Source organism: Dipodomys merriami, unplaced genomic scaffold (assembly GCF_024711535.1).
Source record: "Dipodomys merriami isolate MVZ:Mamm:240054 unplaced genomic scaffold, mDipMer1.0.p SCAF_8, whole genome shotgun sequence".
NCBI lineage: Eukaryota > Metazoa > Chordata > Mammalia > Rodentia > Heteromyidae > Dipodomys > Dipodomys merriami.
The window spans coordinates 5527882-5550802 of record NW_027206401.1 but is presented as its reverse complement, the minus strand read 5'-3'; the positions used below and the strand labels follow the sequence as shown (position 1 = coordinate 5550802).

Here is a 22921-nt window from a genome sequence, read left to right as displayed (position 1 = left end):
TGCCTCTCCGCTCTGTTCGGGCATCCCCCTGGCCTCTCTTCCGGCCTCCCCTCAGGCCAGCCAGGCATCCCCACCCCCCGGCTTCTCTTCAGGCCCGAGGGCCCAGGCACTGCTCTGCTTCGAGGTCCGAGTCCCATGTGTCTCTGGTAGCGCCCTTGTCTCTGATCTCCAACCTCGGAACCCCTCCTCCCTATATCCGGTGGTCCGCCCCCTTCCCCCCCCCCCCCTTGACGCCCCGCCCCTCAGCAGCCTGGCGTGCTGGCGTGCGGGACGTCAGCGCGGGGCGGGACTTCCCGTCCCCCCAGGTTCTCACAAGGCATGGGTGGGTGGGGTCCCGCGTGCACTGGGCGGGGTGGAGGCGGCGTGAGGGTGGCGTGGGTGGCGCGGCTGGCGCACAGGGCGCCCGGCCGGCCTCCGTAGGCCGAGCCGCCATGGACGTCTGCGCCGATGACTTTGAGCAGACCCTTCCCTTGCTGCAGAAGCTGGTCCTGGACGCCGACTTCGTGGGTACGGCTGCGGGGGTGAGGGCCTGGTGGTCAGAGAGCCGGGCCCCGGGGGGCTGAGGCAGGGGGTGGGGACGGGTCTGGGCAGGAGGGGTCTGCGGGCCCGGGGCTCAGCCCCCGGAAGGACACGGGGGTTTCTGCTCCAGCCCGGGACAGGGGGCGTTAAGCAGCCCCCATGCCCCTTGCTGGCCAGACACCCCCGCAGAGGCCCAGGGGCGGCCTGGCCCGTCCTGAGTTTGGCTCCTTGTTTCTCCCTTCTTGACTTCACCTGGGTCCAGGAGCAGAGGGTGAACAGGTGAGTGTCAGCCCCCTGAGGCGGGTTTCCCAGTGGGGACTCTTGTCTTTCTTGCCCCCCTGTAGGTCTGGACATAGAATTCACTGGCCTCCGCTCAAATCTGTGTGGACCCCAACAAATCAGGTAAAGTTCAAGCTGTCTTGGAGCCCCTGGGAGGCCACTCAACTCTGTCCCCCAGTTCCAGACCTGGCCAGGCCAGCATGTTTCTCAGTAGGCACCGTTTGGGTCTGGGGGCGGGGGGGGGGGGTGAGGGGGGGAGACAGGACTTTTTGGGACCCGGCTTTTTGTTCACTAAGTGTCAGTACTGTGCCCTCCTTGTGACAAGGAAAGAAGTGGCTCCTGCTTGAGGGGCCGAGCCATCCTGCAGGCCCATGCCTGGAACTGCGCCTGCAATGACATGCCTTTTTTTGTTTTTGTCCAGTCTTTTTGATTTGCCATCTGAGTGGTACCTAAAGACACGTCAGAGTGTTCAGCAGTTTACAATCTGTCAGATTGGTGAGTCTGTTCAGTTTCTTATTAATCGTCTAACAAGGTATTTTATAGTTTTTAAAAGCGGTATTTTAGTGCTTCTGTTTTTAAAAGCAGTATTTTAGTGCTTGGGTCTTTTTCAGAGACATTGTTATCATGGTAGATGTTAGTATTCTGTTTGGGGATACTTTATGCTTGTGGGATCAATACTTTGGGGCAAGCAGAAAATACAGTGGTAATATTTCCATGCCTCAGTAAACCAGTGCTGTGAGCAGCCTCTGCCACCTGCTCCATCTCCCAAGTGAAAATTCGCGTGTGGTTTCTTTTCTTTAAAATGAAACGTGACACAAACAAGATACTACAAATATTTCTACATTTTGGATTCTTTTTTTGGTCAGTCATGGGGCTTGAACTCTGGGCCTGGGCACTGTCCCTCAGCTCTTCAGCTCAAGGCTAGCGCTCTACCACTTGAGCCACAGTGCCACTTCTGGCTTTTTCTGTTTATGTGGTACTGAAGAATTGAACCCAAGGCCTCACGCATGCGAGGTCAACACTCTACCACTGAGCCACCTTTCCAGTCCCCAGCTTAGACTTTTAGTTAATAGTTTTTAGTTTCCTCTGGTTATTTCTTTTCTTTTTTCTATTCATTTTTTTGTCGTTCATGGGGCTTGAACTTGAGCCTGAGCGCTGTCCCTGAACTCTTCAGCTCAAGGTGAGCACTCTACCACTTGAGCCACAGTCCCACTTCCAATTTTCTGGTGATTTATTGGAGATAAGAGTCTCACGGACTTTCCTGCCCCAGCTGGCTTTGAACCGCAATCTTCAGATCTCAGCCTCCTTAGTAGCTAGGATTACAGTTGTGAGCCACTGGCACCTGGCTCCTCTGGTTATTTCTAAAACTATAAAAATGGTGTTAGATATTTGTGTGTGTGTGCACACACGCATCCATGCATGTGCGTGTGCACATGTACATGTTTGCATGTGTGTGCATGGTACTGGGTTTGAATTTAGGTCCTCATCACACTTACTTGGTAGGCGCTCTACCACTTGAACTACACATCCAGTCTGTTAATATTTCTATATTTAAAGAACTTGTTAGAATTACATTTTAGTAATTTCAGTACAAAGTACAGCTTGAGGTAGAGGGTGTGGCTTGTGCTTTGGTCGCAAGCACAAGGTCCTGAGTTCAAGACTCTAGTATCATAAAAAAATCACAATTGGAAAGTATGTCTTTGTTTTTGTTTTTATTTTTCAGACCTAGGTGTAGAATTTAGGGTTTCATGAATGGCAGGTGATTCTATACCAGTGAGTTACATCCTGGTCCTTGTTTTTATTTATATTTTGAGACTGTCTCAAGTTGGTCAGACTGGCCTTGAACTCACGGTATATAACCCAGGCTGGCTTCAAATGCTTGATCTTCCTACCTCAGCCTCCCAAATCGCAGACTATTGGTGTGTACCACCATACCTAGCCCTTTATTTTTCAGTAAGGGTATTATTCTGCTCTATAGCCAACACAGTAGTATCTGTGGCTACAAAGCACTGTTCAAAATACTTTGTCTTTGCAGTTAACTTTAGGTAGCTTTTTTCTGCGCCTTATTACATCTGCTGTCATTCCTCTAGGATTGTCTGTGTTTTCCAGTGTTGAAGGAGAGTCAAACAAGTATGTATAAAGAGCTTTGGGAAAACATTTGGCCCCTGCCCATCTGTGTTCTGCAACTTTTCTGCCTTCAGATTCTGCCTTGGGTACTTGAGTTACTTTTGTCTTGGACACTCTGGTCTCTTCCCTACTTTCTGGATTTTTCCCCTTGCTCTGACCTTTGTACATTCCAACTTAACCTTCAAATGTCTCTTAAAGCAGTACTTTAGCTGGGTGTGAGTGACTCACATCTGTAATCTAAGCTCAGGAGGCTGAGAACTCAGGATCATAGTTCGAAACCTGCCTGAGCAGGAAAGTCTGTGAGATTTTTATCTCCACATAACTCCCCCAAATCCAGAAGTAGAGCTGTGGCTCAAGTGATAGAGTGCTAGCCTTGAGAGCAAAAAAGGTTAGGGACAGTCCACCATCCCTGAGTCCAAGCTCCAGGACTGACACAAAGAAGAAAAAAATACCCAAACTACTTTTTCTGTGAGACTTTTCCCGCCACCCGCCCCTGTACCTTGGGTTCCGTGGTCCCTTGTGTGCCATCATGAAGCAATGAAGGAGAGTGAAGTTTAAGCTCTCCAGTGGCTCGCAGGTCCTGCAGTCAGACAGGATACACTGTCTTATCCACAGCCCAGTGTGGAAGCAGCCCAGGGGGCCGAGCCTCTGCTCGGCTGAGTAGCACCCCTGTGGTAGAAGGCAAGATCCTCCTCTACTCAAGCCCGGGCTCCTCACCAAGGGCCATATTGCTGCCTTCTTTTCTTTGGTCTCCAGTTTCTTGACGAACACTTGGATCTTCAAGTACTTCCTCAAGGAGAGACAGAGCGCATTCTGAAGCCTGCTTTATGAGTCCGAGTGGTGTTCATTTGCTTTTTAATAGTTTGAGATTTTTATTTTTTATTTATTTTATTTTATTTTATTTTTTTGGGTCCTGAAGTCAGGACCTGGGCGCGGTCCCTCAGCTCTTCAGCTCAAGGCTTGTACTCTACCACTTGAGTCACAGCGCCATTTCCGGCTTCTTTCTTTTTGCTTATGTGGTGCTGAGGAATCGAACCCAGGGCCTCAAGCATGCAAGGCAAGCGCTCTACCTCAAGCATGCAAGGCAAGCGCTCTACCACTGAGCCACCTTCCCAGCCCTAATAGTTTGAGATTTTTAAAAAACTGAGATTAAAAAACATTATCTTTAAGTAGTTGTACAAAGGGAGTGCCATTTAATGAAACAATCTAGGAATACAGGGCATCTTGATCAATGCCATCCCTTCAGCATTCCCGCCCCTTCCACCCACTCTTTCTGTTTTTAGGTTTGTGGTGTTTACAATGAATTCTTTTTCTTTTCTTTCTTTCTTTCTTTTTTTTTTTTTTTTGGTCAGTCTTGGGGCTTGAACTCTGGGCTTGGACGTTGTCCCTGCGCTCTTCAGCTCAAGGCAAGTGCTCTACTACTTGAGCCACAGTACCACTTCTGGTTTTCTAGTGGTTTATTGGAGATAAGAGTCTCACGACTTTCCTGCCCCGGCTGGCTTTGAACTGTGATCCTCAGATCTCAGTCTCCTGAGTAGCTAGGATTACAGGCGTGAGCCACCAGGGCCCGGCTTACAATGAATTCTTGACTGCATTGTCTCTTCCTCCCCCCCTTCACCTATCTTTCTTCCCTTGCCCCCCAACCCTCCACCTTGCACGTACTCATTTCCTGGTGCTCATTTTGTTGGGCTTTGACTTTTTCTTTCTAAAAAAATTACATTATTTGATGTTTTTTTTATCCTTATGTTTGAACTTTTTTTGTTTTTTTAAATAGATATGTAGCCCATTCATGTAACTTCTTTCTCTTCCCTACCACGTTTGGGATTTTGGATTCAGAATTCTCTTTCCAGGCTTCCAGTGTTCAGTTTTTGAATCAGTATGGCTTCAACTATAACAAGGTATGGCATGGGGGGAGGGGCGGGCATGTCCAAGCCCAGTCTGACTGGCCTAGGCCGCCCATCTCCTCTGCTCCCATTCTGATATGGCTCTCTTCACTGCGCTGCCTCTCACTAGTCTCTTGTCCTGCTCTTGTCCTCAGTTTCTCAAAAATGGAATCCCCTATATGAATGAAGAACAGGAAAAGAAAATTAAGCACAGCATCCTGACGGGGAACTGGAGAGTTCGCAGGTGAGGCCCTCGTTCCCCTGCTGCTGTTTTCCCGCGGGCAGGTGGGTGATGTCATGCCATCCGTGTTTAGTGGGACTGGTTCAGCTGCCCATGCTCCCAGCAGGACAGTCTGTAGCGTTGAGAGTCCACTCGCCCCCAGATGAGAGCAGCTGTCCTTCTCTCAGCTCCCTTGGGAACTTCCCACTGCTTGGAGGGTGACTTTGCTGTTTAAAAAGGAAAAAGAGAGCCAGGCGCCAGTGGCTCACTCCTGTAATACTAGCTACTCAGGAGGCTGATATCTGAGGATCAAAGCCAGCCTAGGCAGGAAAGTCCATGAGGCCTTTTTATTCCCCCTCCAGTTCTGTGGCTTGAACTCTGGGCCTAGACACTATCCCTGAGCTTTTGCTCAAGGCTAGCACTCTACCACTTGAGCCACAGCTTTTTCTGTATATGTGGTGCTGAGGAATTGAACCCAGGGCTTCATGTATGCTAGGCAAGCACTCTACCACTAAGCCACATTCCCAGCCCCTGTGAGACTCTTTTTTTGGGGGGGGGTCCGGTCGTGGGGCCTGAACTCTGGGCCTGGGCGCTGTCCCTCAGCTCTTCAGCTCAAGGCTAGCGCTCTACCACTTGAGCCACAGCGCCACTTCGGCTTTTTTTCTTTTTTGCTTATGTGGTGCTGAGGAATCGAACCCAGGGCCTCTGGCATGCAAGGCAAACACTCTACCACTGAGCCACCTTCCCAGCCCCCCCTGTGAGACTCTTATCTCCAAAACCACCAGAAAACAAGAAGTGGTGCTGTGGCTTAAGTGGTAGAACGTTTGCCTTGAGCTGAAGAGCTCAAGGACAGCACCCAGGCCCAGAGTTCAAGCCCCACAACTGACAAAAATTGGGGGAAAAGAGAATGGCTGTTCATCTGGTACCAAAAAAGCAGTTTGGTTCCTCCCAGTGTCAAGGCAGGGGGTGGGGGTGGGGGTGGGGGAGTGGTAGTGGTGGTGCTTGCTGACGGGGTTGTGTTGGCCTCCAGTTTGATCTTCTCTAAGATTTTTGAGGGTAACTCACTGGTAACCTTGCCTGTGCCAGTCCTGTGGTGCACTGTGTCTAGTATTCTGGTGTGGTTTTCTGTAATGTTTCTTGTGCCCATTTTCAGCTCTCTGGATAAAGACCAAATCAAGGTGGTGATTGATGAGGTGACGAGGTGGCTGGACCTGGCTGAGGAAGGTGACTGGATGACTCTGCCTGGTATTGCAGGTAGGCAGGAGGCCACCAGTTCACCCTGGGAGAGTAGGGATGATGGTGGCGGTGCACCAGGACTCCAGGGACTCATTTCCCTTCTCGCTGATCCTGGCTCCATTTTCTCAGTCAGTGTCTGGTCTTTGAGGTTAGAGAAAGACATGAAGGCGTGTGTGTGTGTGTGTGTGTGTGTGTGTGTGTGTGTGTGTGTGTGTGTGTGTGTGTGTGTGTGTGTGTGTGTGTGTGTGTGTGTGTGTGTGTGTGTGTGTGTGTGTGTGTGTGTGTGTGTGTGTGTGTGTGTGTGTGTGTGTGTGTACGTACCAGTACTGAGGCTTGACCTCAGGACCTGTCCATACTCTGTTTCACTCAAAGCTGGTGCTCTACTACTTGAGCCATAGTTCTACTTCCAGCTTTTTGGTGGTTAATTGGAGGTAAGAGTCTCATGGACTTTCCTGCCTAGGTTGCTTTGAACTGCAGCAAATCTCAGCTTCTTGAATAGCTAGGGCTGTAGGTGTGGGCCACAAGCACCTCGCTAGAAGTAATATCTTAGTTCTACTAAGTCTCAGCTTCTTTTGGTTCATTTTTTTATTTAAATACCACGTGTCAGTGTAGTGTGCAGAATGGCAGCCTTGCTATTGAACAAGAGCATAGTGTCTTTATTCGAGAGTTACACTTGCTGGTCGTGAGCGCGCATGCACATAGCACAGGTGGCTGCCACCAAGCCCCAGCTGCTGCTTTTTTTGCCCATGAACTGTCATTGTCACAGGAAAGAATGTTAATGATGGCTATTTAAGCAGGTATTTTCAATCATTTTCTTAAGTAGAAAATGTAAGCCTCATGCTTTAAGGAAAGTAAGCAAGAATGTTTGCTAGTGATAAGATTTAAGCTTTCAATTAAAAACAAGAGTTTTGAAGAACCTGGAACTATCACCAGAAACTTGACAGCCTCCCAACACAGGACCTTTGTGGTAAAGTCAGCGATGTATACATGTGTCTTCTATTGACCTGGTGTAGTGAGATGTGTAACACTATGCCTGTGGTACCTAAATCACAAACCCATGGATGGAAATATCTAAAGTGTGTGACAGACTAGTTGACTCAATGTAACAGTACTAGGAAGGAAATTAATCGTGGCTGCCAATTTCATATAACAAGCTTTTATTTTGTTGTCAGTCATGGGGCTTGAACTCTGGGCCTGGGTGCTGTCCCTGAGCTCTTCAGTTCAAGGTGTGTGCTCTACCACTTGATCTGCAGTACCACTTCTAGTTTTTGGTGGTTTATTGGAGAACAGAGTCTCACGGACTTTTCTGCTCGGGCTGTCTTTGAACTGTGATTCTCAGATCTCAACCTCCTGAGTATCTAGGATTATAAGCATGGGCCACAGATGTCCGGCTTAACAAGCTATCTTGTAGAAATTGCCGCCCAATGAATGTTACATAGTATTAAAAACAAAGATGATCCAAAGTCATTTGATTAGACTGGTGACTCTCTTCCTTTATCTGTGTGAGCAGAATCTATGTGAGGCTGGGTCTCCTTCCTATACCCAGTGATTACAACATATCAAGACAGATTAAATGCAGAAGCAGATGTTAATTCCAGCCAGATGTTAGAAATGTACAAAAAATTGAAACAATTTCACTCTTTTCACTACTTTTAACTTTAAAAGAAAACTTGCAGTGTTTTCTGTTTATTATTAATTGGTGGTAAATGGGTTTGAACTCAGGATCTTACGCTTTCTGGGCAGGTACTGAACCACGTGAACTACACCTCCAGTCCTTTTGCTTCTGTTGCTTTTTAAAATAGAATCTTGCTTCTTTTATTTTTCATGGACCAGTCTGGACCTTAGTCCTCCTAATTTACATTTTCTACTTAGCTAGGATGCCAGGTACATAGCCCTGAACCCAGCTCTTTATTGACTGGCATGGTTCTCTTGAACTTTCTGCCTAAGCTGACCTCAAACCACAACTCCTAATCTCCTGATCTCATCTCGTGAGCAGCTAAGTTTGTAGGCAGGTGCCACCACATCCAGCTTGAAGTCTTTTCTTAACATTTTAATTCCGAACATGGGTAATGGCAATAATTGAAGCCCATAGAAACAAGTCTTTGGTGTCAAAAGCATCCTTGTGATCATAAATCTTGAGGATGCTGCCTTGGCATGTCCCGGCAGACCATGCCCTGACACAAGTGAGATCCCCAAGTCCCTCAGAGGCCCTCAGCTCCTCCTCCTCTCTGGCTTCTCTGGTGGGATGGCTACAGCGCACTTCCAGCTTCTCCATGTGCTTTGTGCTTCCTCTGCCATAGGGTTCCAGGCCTTTGAGGTCCAATTGGTGCTGAGGCAGGCCCTCCCCAACATCTGGACAGAGCTGAAGGAGAAGGGGGTGAGTTTTCCCCTGGGAATGGCTGCCCTCTGCCGAGCTGTCTCCTCACTGGCCTGAACAGCCATTGCTGTAAGCTCCGTTCTGGGAAACTTGTCTGGTTTTCTCTCCAGGTGGTAGTGAAGAAGGTGAGTCGACAGCATCGCTGGTACCTGGAGCACGCCTCTTGCGAACGAGCCAGCTGCTGGAAGGAGCAGATTCTTCTCTCTGCCAAGGGCTTTTCTGTTTTTTTCCAGATGTTGGTAAAAGCCCAGAAGGTAGGAAAACACTTCACAGTCTTTTGTATTTCCAGCTCGGTATTGAAGGACCCTTTGTCAATAAAATGAAATTTCTTTTTTTTTTTTTCACTGATTTATTTTTTAATGTGTGTGTATGTGTGTGTGTGTGAGTGTGTGTGTTTCTTTGATTCTGGGGATCGAACCCATGGTTTTGCATTTGTGGGCAAACATTTTGCCTCTGAGCTATATCCTAGCCCCAAAGGAGATTTTTTAAGATAAGCAATTATCTTCTTTTTGATACTGGTTGCTTAAATCCAGCTGTCTTTCCCCAAATACGATGGAGTAATTTGGGAAAAAACTACACGCGAAAAATGTTAATATACTCTAGCCCTGAGCAAAAGAACTCAGCAACAGCGCCCAGGCCGAGTTCAAACCCCACGACCTACCAGAAAAAAATCTAGAGGAAAAAAATGTGAATATTTTGTTGTCTCTTTTGGTGATAAAGGACTTCTATGCTAATTATCCAAAACTGTTTAGAAGTATTGGGCTGGAAGCATGGGTCAAGTGGTAGAGTGCCATGAGTGAAAAGCCAAGTGAAAGTGTGCGGCCTTGAGTTTAAGCCTGGATCCCAACACACACACACACACTCACGCATGCACGTGCGCGCACGCACACACACACATACACACAGAAACAATAAAACTGCTTGAAGGTTCAGATTCCCAGCAGACCATGCCTTAAGTACTGTTCATCCCTCCATCCCTCCAGGTCCAGTTCCCTCTTCTCTCACTTCCTGCCTTCCTTCCCTCTACTTCCTGTCTCCCTACCATCACTTCCTGCCTGTCTACCTTTACTTACTGTCTCCTCTCTCTTGCCTTCCTCCTCTTCTTCCTGCCTCCCTCCAAGTAGGCTCACCCCTTACTTGGAGGCAGAGTGAGTGAGGAGGCGACTATTAGCTGGCCAGAACTGTAGCAGAATATAACACTACCTCTTTTTTTTGCCAGTCCTGGGGCTTGAACTCAGGGCCTGGGCACTGTCCCTGAGCTTCTTTTGCTCAAGGCTAGCACTCTACCACGTAGCTTTTTCTTATTTATATGGTACTGAGGAATCGAACCCAGGGCTTCATGCATGCTCTACCACTAAGCCACATTCCCAGCTCCAACACTACCTTCTTTGTAAGAAACTGCTATTAAGTGGCTGGTGTCAGTCATTCTTTTTTAAATCTCATCTCTTTTTGTTGATTTACTCCAAGTAGCCCTTAGTGGGACATAATATGATGATGGATCTGCTGCATCTCCATGAGAAGTTCTTCAGACCTCTTCCAGGTAGAAACAAACCTGCCATTGTCTTTCCTTTTAGCCTTGTTTGCTGTCACAAGCTTCTGGAGAGGTTGGACATAGTCCTGTGTGATCTCTGGTCTGTGATACGTTGGGATAGATCCTAGAAATGTATAGAAAGTTCTCAATGAAACTCCCCTGAACAATTAACATCTACAATAATTTCTTTAAGAAACTTGTTTATTCTTTTCCTGTTGCACTGGCTAGAGCTTCTCAGCTATACGAGCTGATGTTGGCAATAGCAAGTATTGAGTTTGATGGAAAACTGCTTGGCATTTACAGTTAAAAGTAGTAATGGGGCATAGGCACTGTGGCTCAAGCCCATAATCCTAGCTACTAAGGCAAGTGAGATCCAAGGGTCACCTGGGCGGACAAAGCCAATAGATTCTTGACCTCCAGTTGACCAGCAAAAAGCTGGAAGTGGAGGTATGGCTCAAGTGATAGAGCACCAGCCTTGAAGGAAAAAAGCTAATCCTTGCATTCAAGCCCCAGTACTGTTACACACACACATACACAGTGGTATTTTGGGTACAGATTAGAAATTTTTAAGAATTAGGATTAAGGATGTAGGATGTTCTCAAATCCTGTTTTGTTGGCCTTACTCGTCAATGGGGTGACAAACTAGGTTAGACACAATTCCTTCTTTTTTTTTTTTTAACCAACTTGTAACTGTCTGGATCTTTCCCCTCAGAAAGTTATGACCAGTTTAAGCAGAACATCCACAACCTATTTCCTGTGCTCATTGATACCAAGAATGTGACGAAGGACATCTGGAAGGTAATGAGTGGCATGGTGCTTGGGCAAAGACCGCTCTGACCAGTAACACCCTCTGCTCAGTTTTGAATTTTGTTCTCTGAGCTTTTAGGGAACCAGTATCTGTTTCCTATGAATGTTGGCCTCTGTGGGTCATCTCATTAGCTAGTTTGGATTTTTCTTCCCTGCCTTCATAGGCCTTCTCAGGTTTTGATTTAGATTGGACAACGGGATAACTGATTTTGGAACTTGATACGTATTTCATAAATAGTTAGGCATGGAAAGCACCACAGTAGGATTCCTCTTAGAGTCTTCAGAAAATGTCATTTTAGGTCATGGGTTCTCACACTGATGGCAAATGAGAACTGAATATAGCACAAACCAGCCCCAGCCCCAGTGGCACTGCAGGATGGAGGCCAGGATGGTTAGGATAGAAGGCAGGATGGGCAGGATGGAAGGCAGGAGCTATACCGAAAGCTCCCCAGGTGATTCCATTATGCGCTGCCTGTGGAGAGGAACAATCTGACAGAGCTAACTGAACTGCGGAACAGAAAAAGAATCAGGTCAATGTTTTAAAGACTGCAGAAATAGGGATGTGTTCCTGTGATCTTAGATGTGTCCTTTGTGGTACCCGAAGGCCGTCTGGTTCCCAGAATGCCTGCTACTCTGTGTGTATGGCCTGGGACTCCATGGTGCCTCAGATTCCTGTGTGTGAAGAGTCCCCTAAACAAACCTGCTGAGGGAGTCGAGGTGGCTTGGGTATAGTCTGGTTACCAGGAGCCCTTGGAGGAAGCCCCAGGATCCTAGGGCCCTGACATTAAAGCCCCAAAGCAGCAGATACACGCAGGCACAAATATTGTGTTCTCCATAACTGCAGGAACTGCATTTCCCACGGGTGTCCAATCTCTCAGAAGTCTACGATGTGCTGAACAGGTGCGAAAGGGTCTTCGGAGCTGCTTGTGGATCAGAGTCTGCGGCCTCAGCTGTGCTTGTGCTCAGGGTCCTTGGGGCATGATGGGTACCTGCCCAGCACTGCTGGGACAACACCTCAAGCTCTTGGTGTTTCCTCCACCTGTCCCTGTCTTAAATAACCTCACGGTGCCCATCTCCAAGAAGAAATCAAGAAGACAGAGGCAGCGCCTGCCTGCCATGCTGATCATTTTGTGATCACTGACACTTTCTCCTTGTGTTTTATGTCACACACAGAGGCTCTCTTTGTGTGCCAGGCCAGGCAGACAGGGCTGCCCTTTCCACCCCTGCCCCTCTGCCACCCACTCCTCCCTCTACTCCCCAGCCTCCTTCCTAGCCCCTCAGCCTTTCCTCTCCTCGTTTCTCTCAGCGTCCACACTTTAAACTTCAATCCTTTTCTGACCCTTTGTTTTGGCTCTCTCGTAACCCTGTGGTGTGGCAGAGGTTTGTGATGGAGTGTGTGTGTGTGTGTGTGTGTGAGTGTGTGTGTGTGAGAGAGAGAGAGAGAGAGAGAGAGTGATGGGTAGGAGGAAGGAAAGGCTGGCACGAAGTCACCATGAGACGCCTAAGACCCGCTATTGCCAGTGACTGCGTTGTGACACAGGCACGCCCCTCTCCCCTCACTGCTGGCAGGTTTTCACACTCCTCACAAGGTGCCCTCTGCAGGGCACCCCGGTACACGCTTGTCTGTGGTTGTCTCTGACAGAACATTGCAGGTAGGCACTGGGAAAGGGCATGGCACCTAGTCCTGAGCAGCTGTCACACCTGCGCCACGGGAGATCCCAGGTCTCCTCTTTCCTTGGCTGTGTTGTACTCTCTGGAATTCTCTCCCCTGGTGGGAGAGGGGTGAATGTGTGGTACGGTGACTTTGTATTTGTTCCTCTGTTTGTTCATCTCTGCAATTCTGCTTCAGAAGTCCCTCCCCCATGTGCGAAGTCCCTCCTCTATGTGCCTCTTTAGAACCATGGGCCTCATGAAACTTGCCTTCCCAGTGCCACAGCCCGTAGGACCCTGCATCTCTGTCTGGGCCTCAGTGTGGCAATTACAGTGCATGTGCCATCACCTCCATGTTTATCCCTCAGACCACCAGAGGGCAAGCTCTGGAGAGTAGAGGGTGCCTGGTTTGTCTTGGTGACTGGTTTGTCTTGGTGCCTAGGTTGTCTTGGTGACTGGTTTGTCTTGTGCCTGGTCTGTCTTGGTGCCTGGGCTCGGGCTGCCTCTGCCCAGGGTAGCTGGTTGGGGCCTCTTGCCTGCTGATCTTGCTCTTGTTGCTTTGTCATCAAGACATCTGTCTGTGCCTTAAGGAAAAAAACTGGTTGGGGACAAACTTAAGGGACTGCTGGGTGCTGACTCACGCCTGTACTCATAGCTACTCAGAAGGATCTGAGGATCATGGTCATGGTTCATATCCATCCCAGGCAGGAAAGTCTATGAGATTCTTTTTTTTTGTCAGTTGTGGGACTTGAACTCTATGCCTAGACGCTGTCTCCGAGCTCTTCAGCTCAAGCCTAGCACTCTACCACTGGAGCCACAGCGCCATGTCCAACTTTGTCTGTTTATGTGGAACCCAGGGCCTCATGCATGTGAAGCCAAGCACTCTACCACTGAGCACCTTCCCAGCCCAGTCTGTGAGATTTTTTTTTTTGGGTTCGGTTGTGGGGCCTGAACTCTGGACCTAGGCGCTGTCCCTCAGCTCTTTAGCTCAAGGCTAGCGCTCTACCACTTGAGCCACAGCACCACTTTCAGCTTTTTTTTTGCTTATGTGGTGCTAAGGAATCGAACCCAGGGCCTCATGCATGCAAGGCAAGCGCTCTACCACTGAGCCACCTTCCCAGCCTCTCTGGGAGGTTCTCATCTCCAATTAACCACCAGAAAACCAGAAGTGGCACTATAGCTCAAGTGGAAGAGTGCTTGAGCTGAAGAGCTCAGGAACAGCACTCAGGACAAGTTCAAGCTCCATGACCAATCTAAAACAAAGCAAAACAAAAAAGCTTACAGGTCTCGGGAGAGTAAGGGGATTTTGTGATGTGATTGTGCGCGTGCATATGTGTGTGTGTGTGTAGATCTTTACCTATTTTTTTTTCTCTCAGTAACTTGAATCCCACAAAGAATTCTGGACCTGTGATTGTTCATGCCAGCAAGTGTGAAAGATATGGTATGTTTCCACCAGCTCTGGCTCCTTATACCATTGGCAAAGTACAACGGGGCCAAGCTGAGACATTCTCGGTCCTGGTCTCCCAGGCAGCAGATGGTGGAGGTTCCTGTGGGTTTCCTCCACAGCCTTCCAGCCCTGTCCTCCAGACAAGCACTCCTAGGCACGGCCAGGGAGCTGTCTGTTTCCTCCTGGATGTGGGGTATAGATCAGTCTGGAAGCTCTGGGCGCTTGTCGTTCCCACGTGGGGAGGATGGAGATGAAGTGAAGTGTGTTTGTGAATGGGGAACATACCCCTGTGGCAGTGGGGGGGTCAGATGTGCCACGGCTGCCACGGACACTGAACTGGGGCGGGGAGAAACTTCTTTCCCAGGCCCTGTTTCTAATGGCTGCTCAGTATCTCTCTTACTTACGGAAAAACGCTTCAGCCAAGACAAAGTGCCCCCACGAAGCAGCGTACGACGCCTTCCTCTGTGGGTCAGGTAAGAGCTGCTGTTCTTTAGAAAGAGACTTCTCTAATGGGCTCAGCCCCTCGAGCCAGAGTTTGCCTACTTCCACACGGCCTTGAAGTCTGTTAAATCTCAGCTTTTGTTTTTTTCCTAGTTCTTTTGAAGGTGGCTCACTTGCTCCTACAGAGGGTGCACAGGTGAGTGTCTTTCCCCGTGTCCTGCCAGTCGATGGCCAGGGCTTGGCAAGTCTGTGTTGTAAGCCAGGACCTCCCAAGAAGGGAGGCCAGCTCAAGAAAGAAGGCAGGATGTGCAATGTTGTGTGTGTGCTCATCTCTCTTGGGCCCAGGCAGCAGCTAGCATATTGTAGACAAATAGCCCTTTCCTGCCACCCCGGCCTCCTCCCTCGATCTCCGCATTTGGAGAATTTGAATGTCAGGGGACCCAAGCAGTCAGGTTTGACTTGTAGTATTTTTAATTTTTTTCTTGGTCAGTCATGGGGTTTGAACTTGGGGCCTGGGTGCTGTTCTTGAGCTCTTACTCAAGGCTAGCCTCTACCACTATGAGCCACAGCGCCACTTCAGATTTTCTGGTGGTTAATTGGAGATAAGAGTCTTATAGACTTTGTTGCCCAGGCTGGCTTCGAACCACAGTCCTCAGATCTCAGCCTCCTGAGTAGCTAGGATTACAAGTGTGAGCCACTGGCACCCAGCTTTGCTTTGTATTCTAACACCTTTAGAACATCAGCTTGGTGTGTTTGTTTTATTAGTTATTTATGTGTATTCCCATAGCCGAGGAGAAGACACATCATTGGGTTTCACAGAAGCTGGGGGGAGACTTTGAATAAAGCATCCACCCATGTAGCTCCAAATCAGAACTTTAACAGCATTCCCCGTGGGGTAGCACCCTGCCGCCTCCAGTACGGACCGTCCTAGGTGTGCATTTGTTCCATAGGACATCGTAGGCTCAGGGCTGGAGCTAGTCACGGTTGTAGCCTGTTCTTCAGGACTGACTTAGAAACGCACAATCTAATCTGTACTCTAACTGGAGCACTGCTTGTGTTCATCCATTTTGGCAGTGGATGTGAGAAGTACCTATGCCACTTATAGCTTACACCAGGAAGCTGCCCGCCCGCCTGCCGCTCTCCTGTGGCTTTGCAGCGCCCTGCTGCCCAGCGGTAGATGGCTGTGCTGGGCGGGACAGATGTGCCAGCAATAGAACACCTTGGTGCCTGGGCCTTCTGTTCTTTCACTCCTCAAGCCCTGAACGCCTGCCTTGGTTTAGGGATGTCTGTGGCCATCCAGACCTGTCTAGCTCCCTGGCCTGTACCTCTCAGGGTGACCCCTGGACAGAGAGGGCTGGTGGTAGAAAAGAGGCCATGGGCAAGGACGGCCATTTAGAACCAGCAGTGAGGAAGTGGGGCTTCCCCGCACCGTGACCTCTCCTGCTCTGAGCCTGTGGCCACTGTGGATCCTCGCCAGATGTCACCAGCTGATGGTGTCTTAGATGCTCTTGGGCCAAGTTGCTTTGCTTGTGTGTGTGTGTGAACCCACTGTCAGGAGCCCCAAGACTTGTGAGGGGCGGGAGGAAGAAGGCCCCGAGACAGTGTCCCTTCTCTGTTCTGCCACCAGGTCCTGAGCCCTGGCTGAGGACACGGGAAAGCCTCTAAGCCTGAATGCTTTGGGTTTTCTGTCTGCAGCAATGCCCCCGTGCCTGAGCCCTCCTTCCCGCAGTACCTCGGCGTGCTGACTCCTTATGTGAACCAAGTGAACCTTATCCGAGCTGGGGTCCCCAAAATTGTACGTAGATTTTGTTCTGTTCGGTGTTCCCGGGGTGGGGTATGTGTGCTAGAGTGGTTCAGGAGCAGCAGGTAGAGCTGGGGGAGGGGCAGATTACACTTCTCATGATTTTATTTGGGGAAGGCTGGTATTGGAGTGTGAACTCAGGGCTTTCTGCCCTTGCCTGGCTTTCCACTCATGGCTGGCACTCGACCACTGGAGAGTGGTTAAGCATCTTACAGACCTTTCTGCCCAGGCTGACTTTGGTTTTTTTGTTTTTTTGTTTTTTTTTTGTCGTGGGGCCTGAATTCTGGCCTGGGCACTATCCCTCAGCTCTTCAGCTCAAGGCTATTGCTCTACCACTTGAGCCACAGCGCCACTTCCAGCTTTTTTCTTTTTTTTTTTTTTGTTTATGTGGTGCTGAGGAATCAAACCCAGGGCCTCGTGAATGCAAGGCAAGCGCTCTACCACTGGGCCACCTCCCCAGCCCCCAGGCTGACTTTGAACCGCAGTCCTCAGATTGCAGCCTCCTGCCTGTCTAGGATTGCAGATGTGAGCCACCAGTGCCTGGCTTCACAACGCTTTTTATTTCTTCATTTTTTTTTTTCTGCCAAAACACAGATGGACTTGTCCTTCCCTTTATCCCACTCCCTTTTTTCCCCTCCTTCCTCCTCCCCTCTTGTTAAATAGAGCCTTGCCTGTACTCCTCTAGTATGTTCAGATAGTGTCAGATGGCAGTAAGATTTTTGGAAACTCTCTTTTGTTCTTCATGATTCTAGAACTTTTCTGGCCCAGATTACCCCAGCGTCCGACCTCCCATCCTCATCGTCAGCATCCGGAGGTGGCCCGGGGTCAGCGAGCAGCAAGTCTATTGTGAGTTCCAGAATCTCTGCAAGTTCGATGTCAGGCGGCTCACAAGGAACCAGTTCCTGCTCCTGACCAACAAGTTTAAGGAGTAGGTGCCCCGGCTGCCCGCCCCCGCCCCTGCTGCGGCCCGAGCCAGCTGCAGCGAGCAGAGCAGTCATGCTGCTTGCTAACCTGGGCACGCTTCTTTCACAGTGCCCGCAGTGTGTTAAAGGAGTACAGGTGCCACCCGACTCTGCAGGTGTCCCTGTACCGGTACTGGAGACACTCCCCCACCATCACCTGCGTGCTGCAGTGAGTGCTCTTCTCCCTGGTGTCCCCGTTGGGTCTGCTTCAGGCCGCATCCCCGGCGTTGTTGACAAGTGTGGTGAACGAGTTTTTCAGCACATTCCACAGGTCCTTAGCGGTGTTGACCCCGCCGTGGGTTCTGGGGATTCTGCAGTGAGCCCAAGTCCATGCTCAGAGTTCAGGTCCCCGAGGGAGGGATCAAACACGAGTGGTTGTATCAGGTGATGGGTGAGGAGGAGGCAAGCCGAAGGAGACAATGAGGAGCTTGGAAGAGACTGAGGGAGATGAGGGCTGAGCCAGTCAGGGCCCTAGGGAGCAGCATTCAGGCGGAGTGGGCAGCCTGGGCAAAAGCCTTGAGTGGGTGTTGCTGGAGAGTTGAGGGACACGGGTTTGGGAGGGGGAAGGGCACGATCCAACTCAGATGTGCAGACTCTTGCTGTCTTTTGTGCCAAGACAGACGAGCAGAGGGGGAGAGCAGGAGCACTGGGAAGCAGGTTGGGCAGGGTGCGGTGTGGTCAGGTCCAGGGAGCCTCAGCAGTGATAGTGAGAGAAGCCAGCGGCGGACCTGACGGAGGTCCGGTGTGCATGCGAGGTTGAGGGCCTGCACCTCTAGCATGATGCTTTTTGGAGACTGAAGCTCTCAGCTATAGAAGGATGGGCTGGAGTTCCACAGGCTTTCAGAGGACTCCGGCGGGCTGCTTAGGGAGCTACGGCCTGAGGGCACAACATTGTGGAAGAAAAACTCCTTGGCAGCCCCTTGTCCTGCCAACCTGTGATCCAAACTCTCCAGGCAATGTGGCCTGTCTGCATCCCAGAGCCATTGTTCCTGGGAAGCAGAAATTGAGCATTGATACAAGGGAAGTGAATGGAAGGAAGGGCGTTCAGCTGAACTAAGTCAGGAGGAGAAAAAGGGCCGCGTCCAGGGGCGGTTGGACCCTGTCCCACCTGGGCCCGACCCTTGTCCTTGCCTTGCAGAGTCTGCAGTGCAGTCACCACCTGGGCCCTGCTTGCTTTTTTCCTGGGAAGAGCCAGTCCCTGAGCACAGCCAGCCTCGCGCAGCTTGGTCAGCGTGCCTCTCCCCCCCGGGGCCTGCGTGTGTGAAGGCGCACCTGTACAGCCCTACCGCAAGTGCTGTTATGTTTGAATGTGAAATTCTGTAAATACTATCAATGATAAAGAAATTCTTACATCCCTCTCTTCGCACGTGGCTGAAGATTTCCTTTTCCATGACTGTGGGAAGTCTCCAGGGGTTCCAGCCTGTCTCCCAAGTGTCTAAAAAAAGAGCCACAGACCAGGTGAGCCAAAGCCCAGGTCATTTCTGGGTGAAAATGGTCAATGGGTTGTTGACAATTTAGGCCTGAGAGATGATTCTCCTCACAAAGGGACAGTGAAGCCTGGGAGTGTTGATGTCGCAGGCACTGGTAGCATTTCGATAAATATCTTGAAGCATTCAAGCTTCACAGTTGTCTGTGGGTCCAGCCAGATGCCTCCTGTTTCTTGCCCAGCCTCACAGTGCTTTCTCTGCCAGGCTCCGACCTTTGCCAGGCTCCTATCAGCTTTATTCAAGGCATCAGAAAAGCTTCTTGAAGTCTTTGTGGAAGGCAGTTTTTCCCTGGGGGAGAAAAGCAAAAGAAGCATTAGTGTGGCCACTGTGCAGCTGGAGAGCTGCCCTTCCCGCAGTCACGGGCCTGTCCTGAGGAATGTCGGGACACGGGGACTACAGGTCCCAGGGCCTTGGCTGTGCATTCTGGCGGCCGCAGGCAGTGTGGGTTTTGTTCCTGCTGAACGTCATCCCTCCTGGCTGATGAGACCGTCTTCCAGGCCTGCTGCATTTGGGGCAGGTCTGCATCAGGCACACAGCGTGCAAATGAGCCCCTCGCTCAGCCCAGTGCCTGGTGAGACTGCTGGCTTTGGGAAGGAAGAACCTTAGTGCCATCAGCTGTCTCCATAGTGATAGATTAACACTGTACTACCTTTACCTCTTTTCTGTTCAGCAAGTCTGCTGAGTGCCAGCTGTGTGTGTCTACACAGTGCCACCAGCAGGATGCTGTGGCCCTTGACCTTCGTAATTGGGCCCATCATCTCTGCTCCCTTCTCTGCCTCTGGGAGCCATCTCTTCCTCTTCCCTCTGTCCACTTGACGCTCTTCCTTCAGGCTCAGCTCAGTGTACATCTGGACGGGCACCGGCCACTCCTAGGATACTCTACTGCCCCTGACAGGCCTGCAGAGGTGGCACTGGGTCTCCAGGCTGTGAAGCCTGCAGGACCAGTTGGCCTATGGCAGGGATTCTTGGTTTGTTGGTTTCTGTCCAGGTGAGGGACGTTCTGAGGGGCATTGAGCCTCATGGCTTTGCGTGCTGGTGGTGTTCTGCCTCCGCAGCCCCCATACCTCCCCAGCCAGGGATGGCCTCCTGGCCTCTGCCCGAGCCCTGAAGAAGTAACACAAATCCTTCCACATCCTTGCTCTTAGAATTTGGAATCTTGAGTCTTTGTAATTGACACTGTGGACATGAGATTCTTAGTGTGGAAAAATATGGTGACTAGAAATAATTTTCAAGAATATTTATTTATTTATTTATTTATTTATCAGTCATGGGGCTTGAACTCTTGGCCTGGGTGCTGTCCCTCAGCTCTTCAGCTCAAGGAGAGCATTCTACCACTTGAGCCACAGCGCCACTTCCAGTTTTCTAGTGGTTCATTGAAGATAAGAGTCTCACAGACTTTTTTGAGTCAGTGTCTTACATGTTAAGAGGGACTGAAATAGTTTATATTAAGTTTGTATTAAAATTCTTTAAAATTAAAAAAAAAAAGAGTCTCACAGACTTAACTGCCCAGGCTGGCTTTGAACCACAATCCTCAGATTTTGCCTCCTGAGTAGCTAGAATTGCCCGGCTGGTTGGGACTCCGTGACTCTTCTTCCCCCCTTCCCCCCCACCCCTGTGACACCCCCAGCTCCTCTTGCTTTCACCACCTGCCATTGTCTTGAATAGTGGCATGGCACCATTGTCAAAAAGACAGCAAGAGTTGTGGTGGGCGTGGGCTGGCTGAGGCAAAATATGCACGTCAACGCCAAAGCCATTTCAAACCACTGCACACTCCGAGCCGGCACAGCAGTGGGTGTAACTCAGAGTCCAGAGTGACGCCCACGCCATGACCTGGGACTTTGTAGAGGTGACGCCCACAGCATGACCTGGGACTTTGTAGAGGTGACACACTGTGACCTCGGGCTTTCTGGGCTCTGCCTGCTGCCTCCGCCCAGGAGTAGGCCAGGGCAGGCAGCCTGTGCAATCCAAGGACATTCATTTTTGGGTAATTAGTAGAGGTGTGATAGTACCATGTGATGCTCTAAGCATCTGATAACCCCATCTCACCAAAGCACTTCTACAAACACGAGTTCAGCTTAAAGAGACGGACTTCCTGTTACTCAGGCTGAGAGCCTCAGGAGCCTTCGCTTCCTCTGGGTTTCACCATCCCAAATGGATGCTGTGACTGGAGATTTAAAGCCTCAGCTCTCAAGAGTCTTCCTCGATCTTTCTCTTGTGTCCATGGACGCAGTGGCGGCTCGTTCCTGCCACCCCGGCCTCTGTTGGGCTCTGTGTGTCATCGGGTCCACATGGACATCAGCTGGCAGCAGAGACCCTACATCCCGGCCAGGTCTCCATGTCGGTGGGCTGACACCCCACCTGCTCCTTCGTCCCCCAGGGTCTGGCCAGTTCTGAGTCCACTTGTCCTTGGAGCCATACTTCACTGTCCTTCCCCATGGGCGGCCTTTCTCCGGGGACATGGAGCTGATGTCATCCGCTGGATGGAGGCAGTGGAGGCCTGGGCAGCAGGGATCAGGAGGAATGGAGTAACTGGCCGACGCCACTTTGCCTGGCCCAGTGACCGCTGTTCCCTGCGCCCCTCATGAGGGAGCTGAGTGGTGTTCGGTGCTAGGCTCTGGGAGCTTCACGTCAAGTTTGGCTTTTTTCTGTTATCTAGAAAACCAGATCATGGCTTCCAGCTCCTGCAATTGGTTTCTGTTTTCCTGACAGTGTCCCGAGAGGGCGGCTGAGTTCAGGGGGGCTGGGCGTGACCTTCGGGGCTTCCCTCACTGGGGATGGTGGGGTTTTGCTTTGGTGCCTGCACTCAGCCCTACACCATGCTGTAGGGAACTCAGGAGCCTCTGAGTTTGTTGTTGTTGGTGGTGGTAGGGCTTGAACTCTGGGCCTGGTTACTGTCTCTCAGCTCTTCAGCTCAAGGCGAGTGCTCTACCTCTTGAGCCACACCACTTCCCGGTTTTCTGGTCGTTTATTGGAGATGATAGTCTCACAGACTTTCCTGCCCAGGCTGGCTTTGAACCGTGATCCTCAGATCTTAGCCTCCTGAGCAGCTAGGATGACAGGCGTGAGCCACCGCTCCTGGTCCCTCTGAGGTTTTTATTTTGTGACCCACCTCTGGCCCACAGCCTGTCTGCTCTGGCCTTCCCCAGCTCAGCTGCTTAAACACTTATCTCTGTTTGGATGGAAAATCGCTCCTTTATCATTGTACATTTTTTTCTACCCATGAGTTCCCTGTGAACGCTGCAGAATCCATGCCAAGCTTTCAGAACTGTGGAAACAAAACCTCTCTCAAGAGGCAGCTTTGGCGTTCATACAGTCCCCTCTGCTCTCTTTCCAAAATTCTTCCTAAATTTATAAGCTCAGAAGCCAGGAATGTGACCTTTTGGGTTAAGCCTGTAACCTACTGTCCCCTGGGACAATAGCCTTAAGTTGGATGGCTGGAGGACACAGCCAGAGGAGCACCGGCCTCTGCTTAGAAGTCTCCCTGGTTACTTCTGTTACCTTGTCATTGTCATTTTACAAATGAGGAAGCAACAACAACAACAAAAATGACATTTCTTGCCAACTGACTACTGACAATAATCAAATTTATTTTCTTAATGTTTCAGTAAACTATATTGAATTTGTGCTTGGCGACTCTGACTTGTGCCCTTTCTTCTACACCAAGGCAGGGCAAAATGGGGTCTATTAGTTAGCTTTGCATTGCTACAATGTAATATCCAAGTGGGGGACACTTAAGAATTATTGAGCCCACATGTTGGGGGGGTTCCATGTCCAAGGTGGGGGGACATTGGTTTGGCATCCTGTGGGAATGCCATATGACGGGGAGACAGCTGTCGCCGCTTGAAAAGGAGCAGAGAGACGATGATAGAGCCTGGTTCCTACACCCCCCAAGGGCCTGTCGGTGACCTAAGACCTCCCAGCTGGTGCCAGCACCTTCTGATGGTACCGCTTGGCCTGCTGCGCCTTCAGTTACAATATGCCCTTTGGAGACACTCAAACAGGATCCATAACCTAGCAGTGGGAAAGCAGTATTTATTCCCTTCTCCCCACTTTGATTTGAGTAATTCATTTTTCCTGATGGAGCCATCTTTGGACAGACAGGTTTCATTCCACTGTGTCAGCGTGGTCAGTGTTGTTAATGTCGGCATCATCAT

The 22921-nt window shown here is 50.1% G+C and overlaps 1 protein-coding gene across 1 annotated transcript; it reads left to right on the top strand.

Annotated features, from left to right (window-relative positions):
* The first annotated feature begins 431 nt into the window (after window positions 1–431).
* Window positions 432–18629, top strand: Pnldc1 (PARN like ribonuclease domain containing exonuclease 1). Its single transcript, XM_070011007.1, has 19 exons — window positions 432–507; window positions 864–921; window positions 1220–1293; window positions 2889–2928; window positions 4700–4823; window positions 4964–5052; window positions 6182–6282; window positions 8565–8641; window positions 8752–8895; window positions 10112–10181; window positions 10885–10970; window positions 11824–11879; window positions 14006–14070; window positions 14496–14549; window positions 14671–14713; window positions 16213–16312; window positions 17071–17246; window positions 17351–17449; window positions 18419–18629. Exons 1-19 carry the CDS (start codon window positions 432–434, stop codon window positions 18480–18482), a joined length of 1596 nt encoding a protein of 531 aa, XP_069867108.1. The 3' UTR covers window positions 18483–18629.
* The last annotated feature ends 4292 nt before the right edge of the window (window positions 18630–22921 follow it).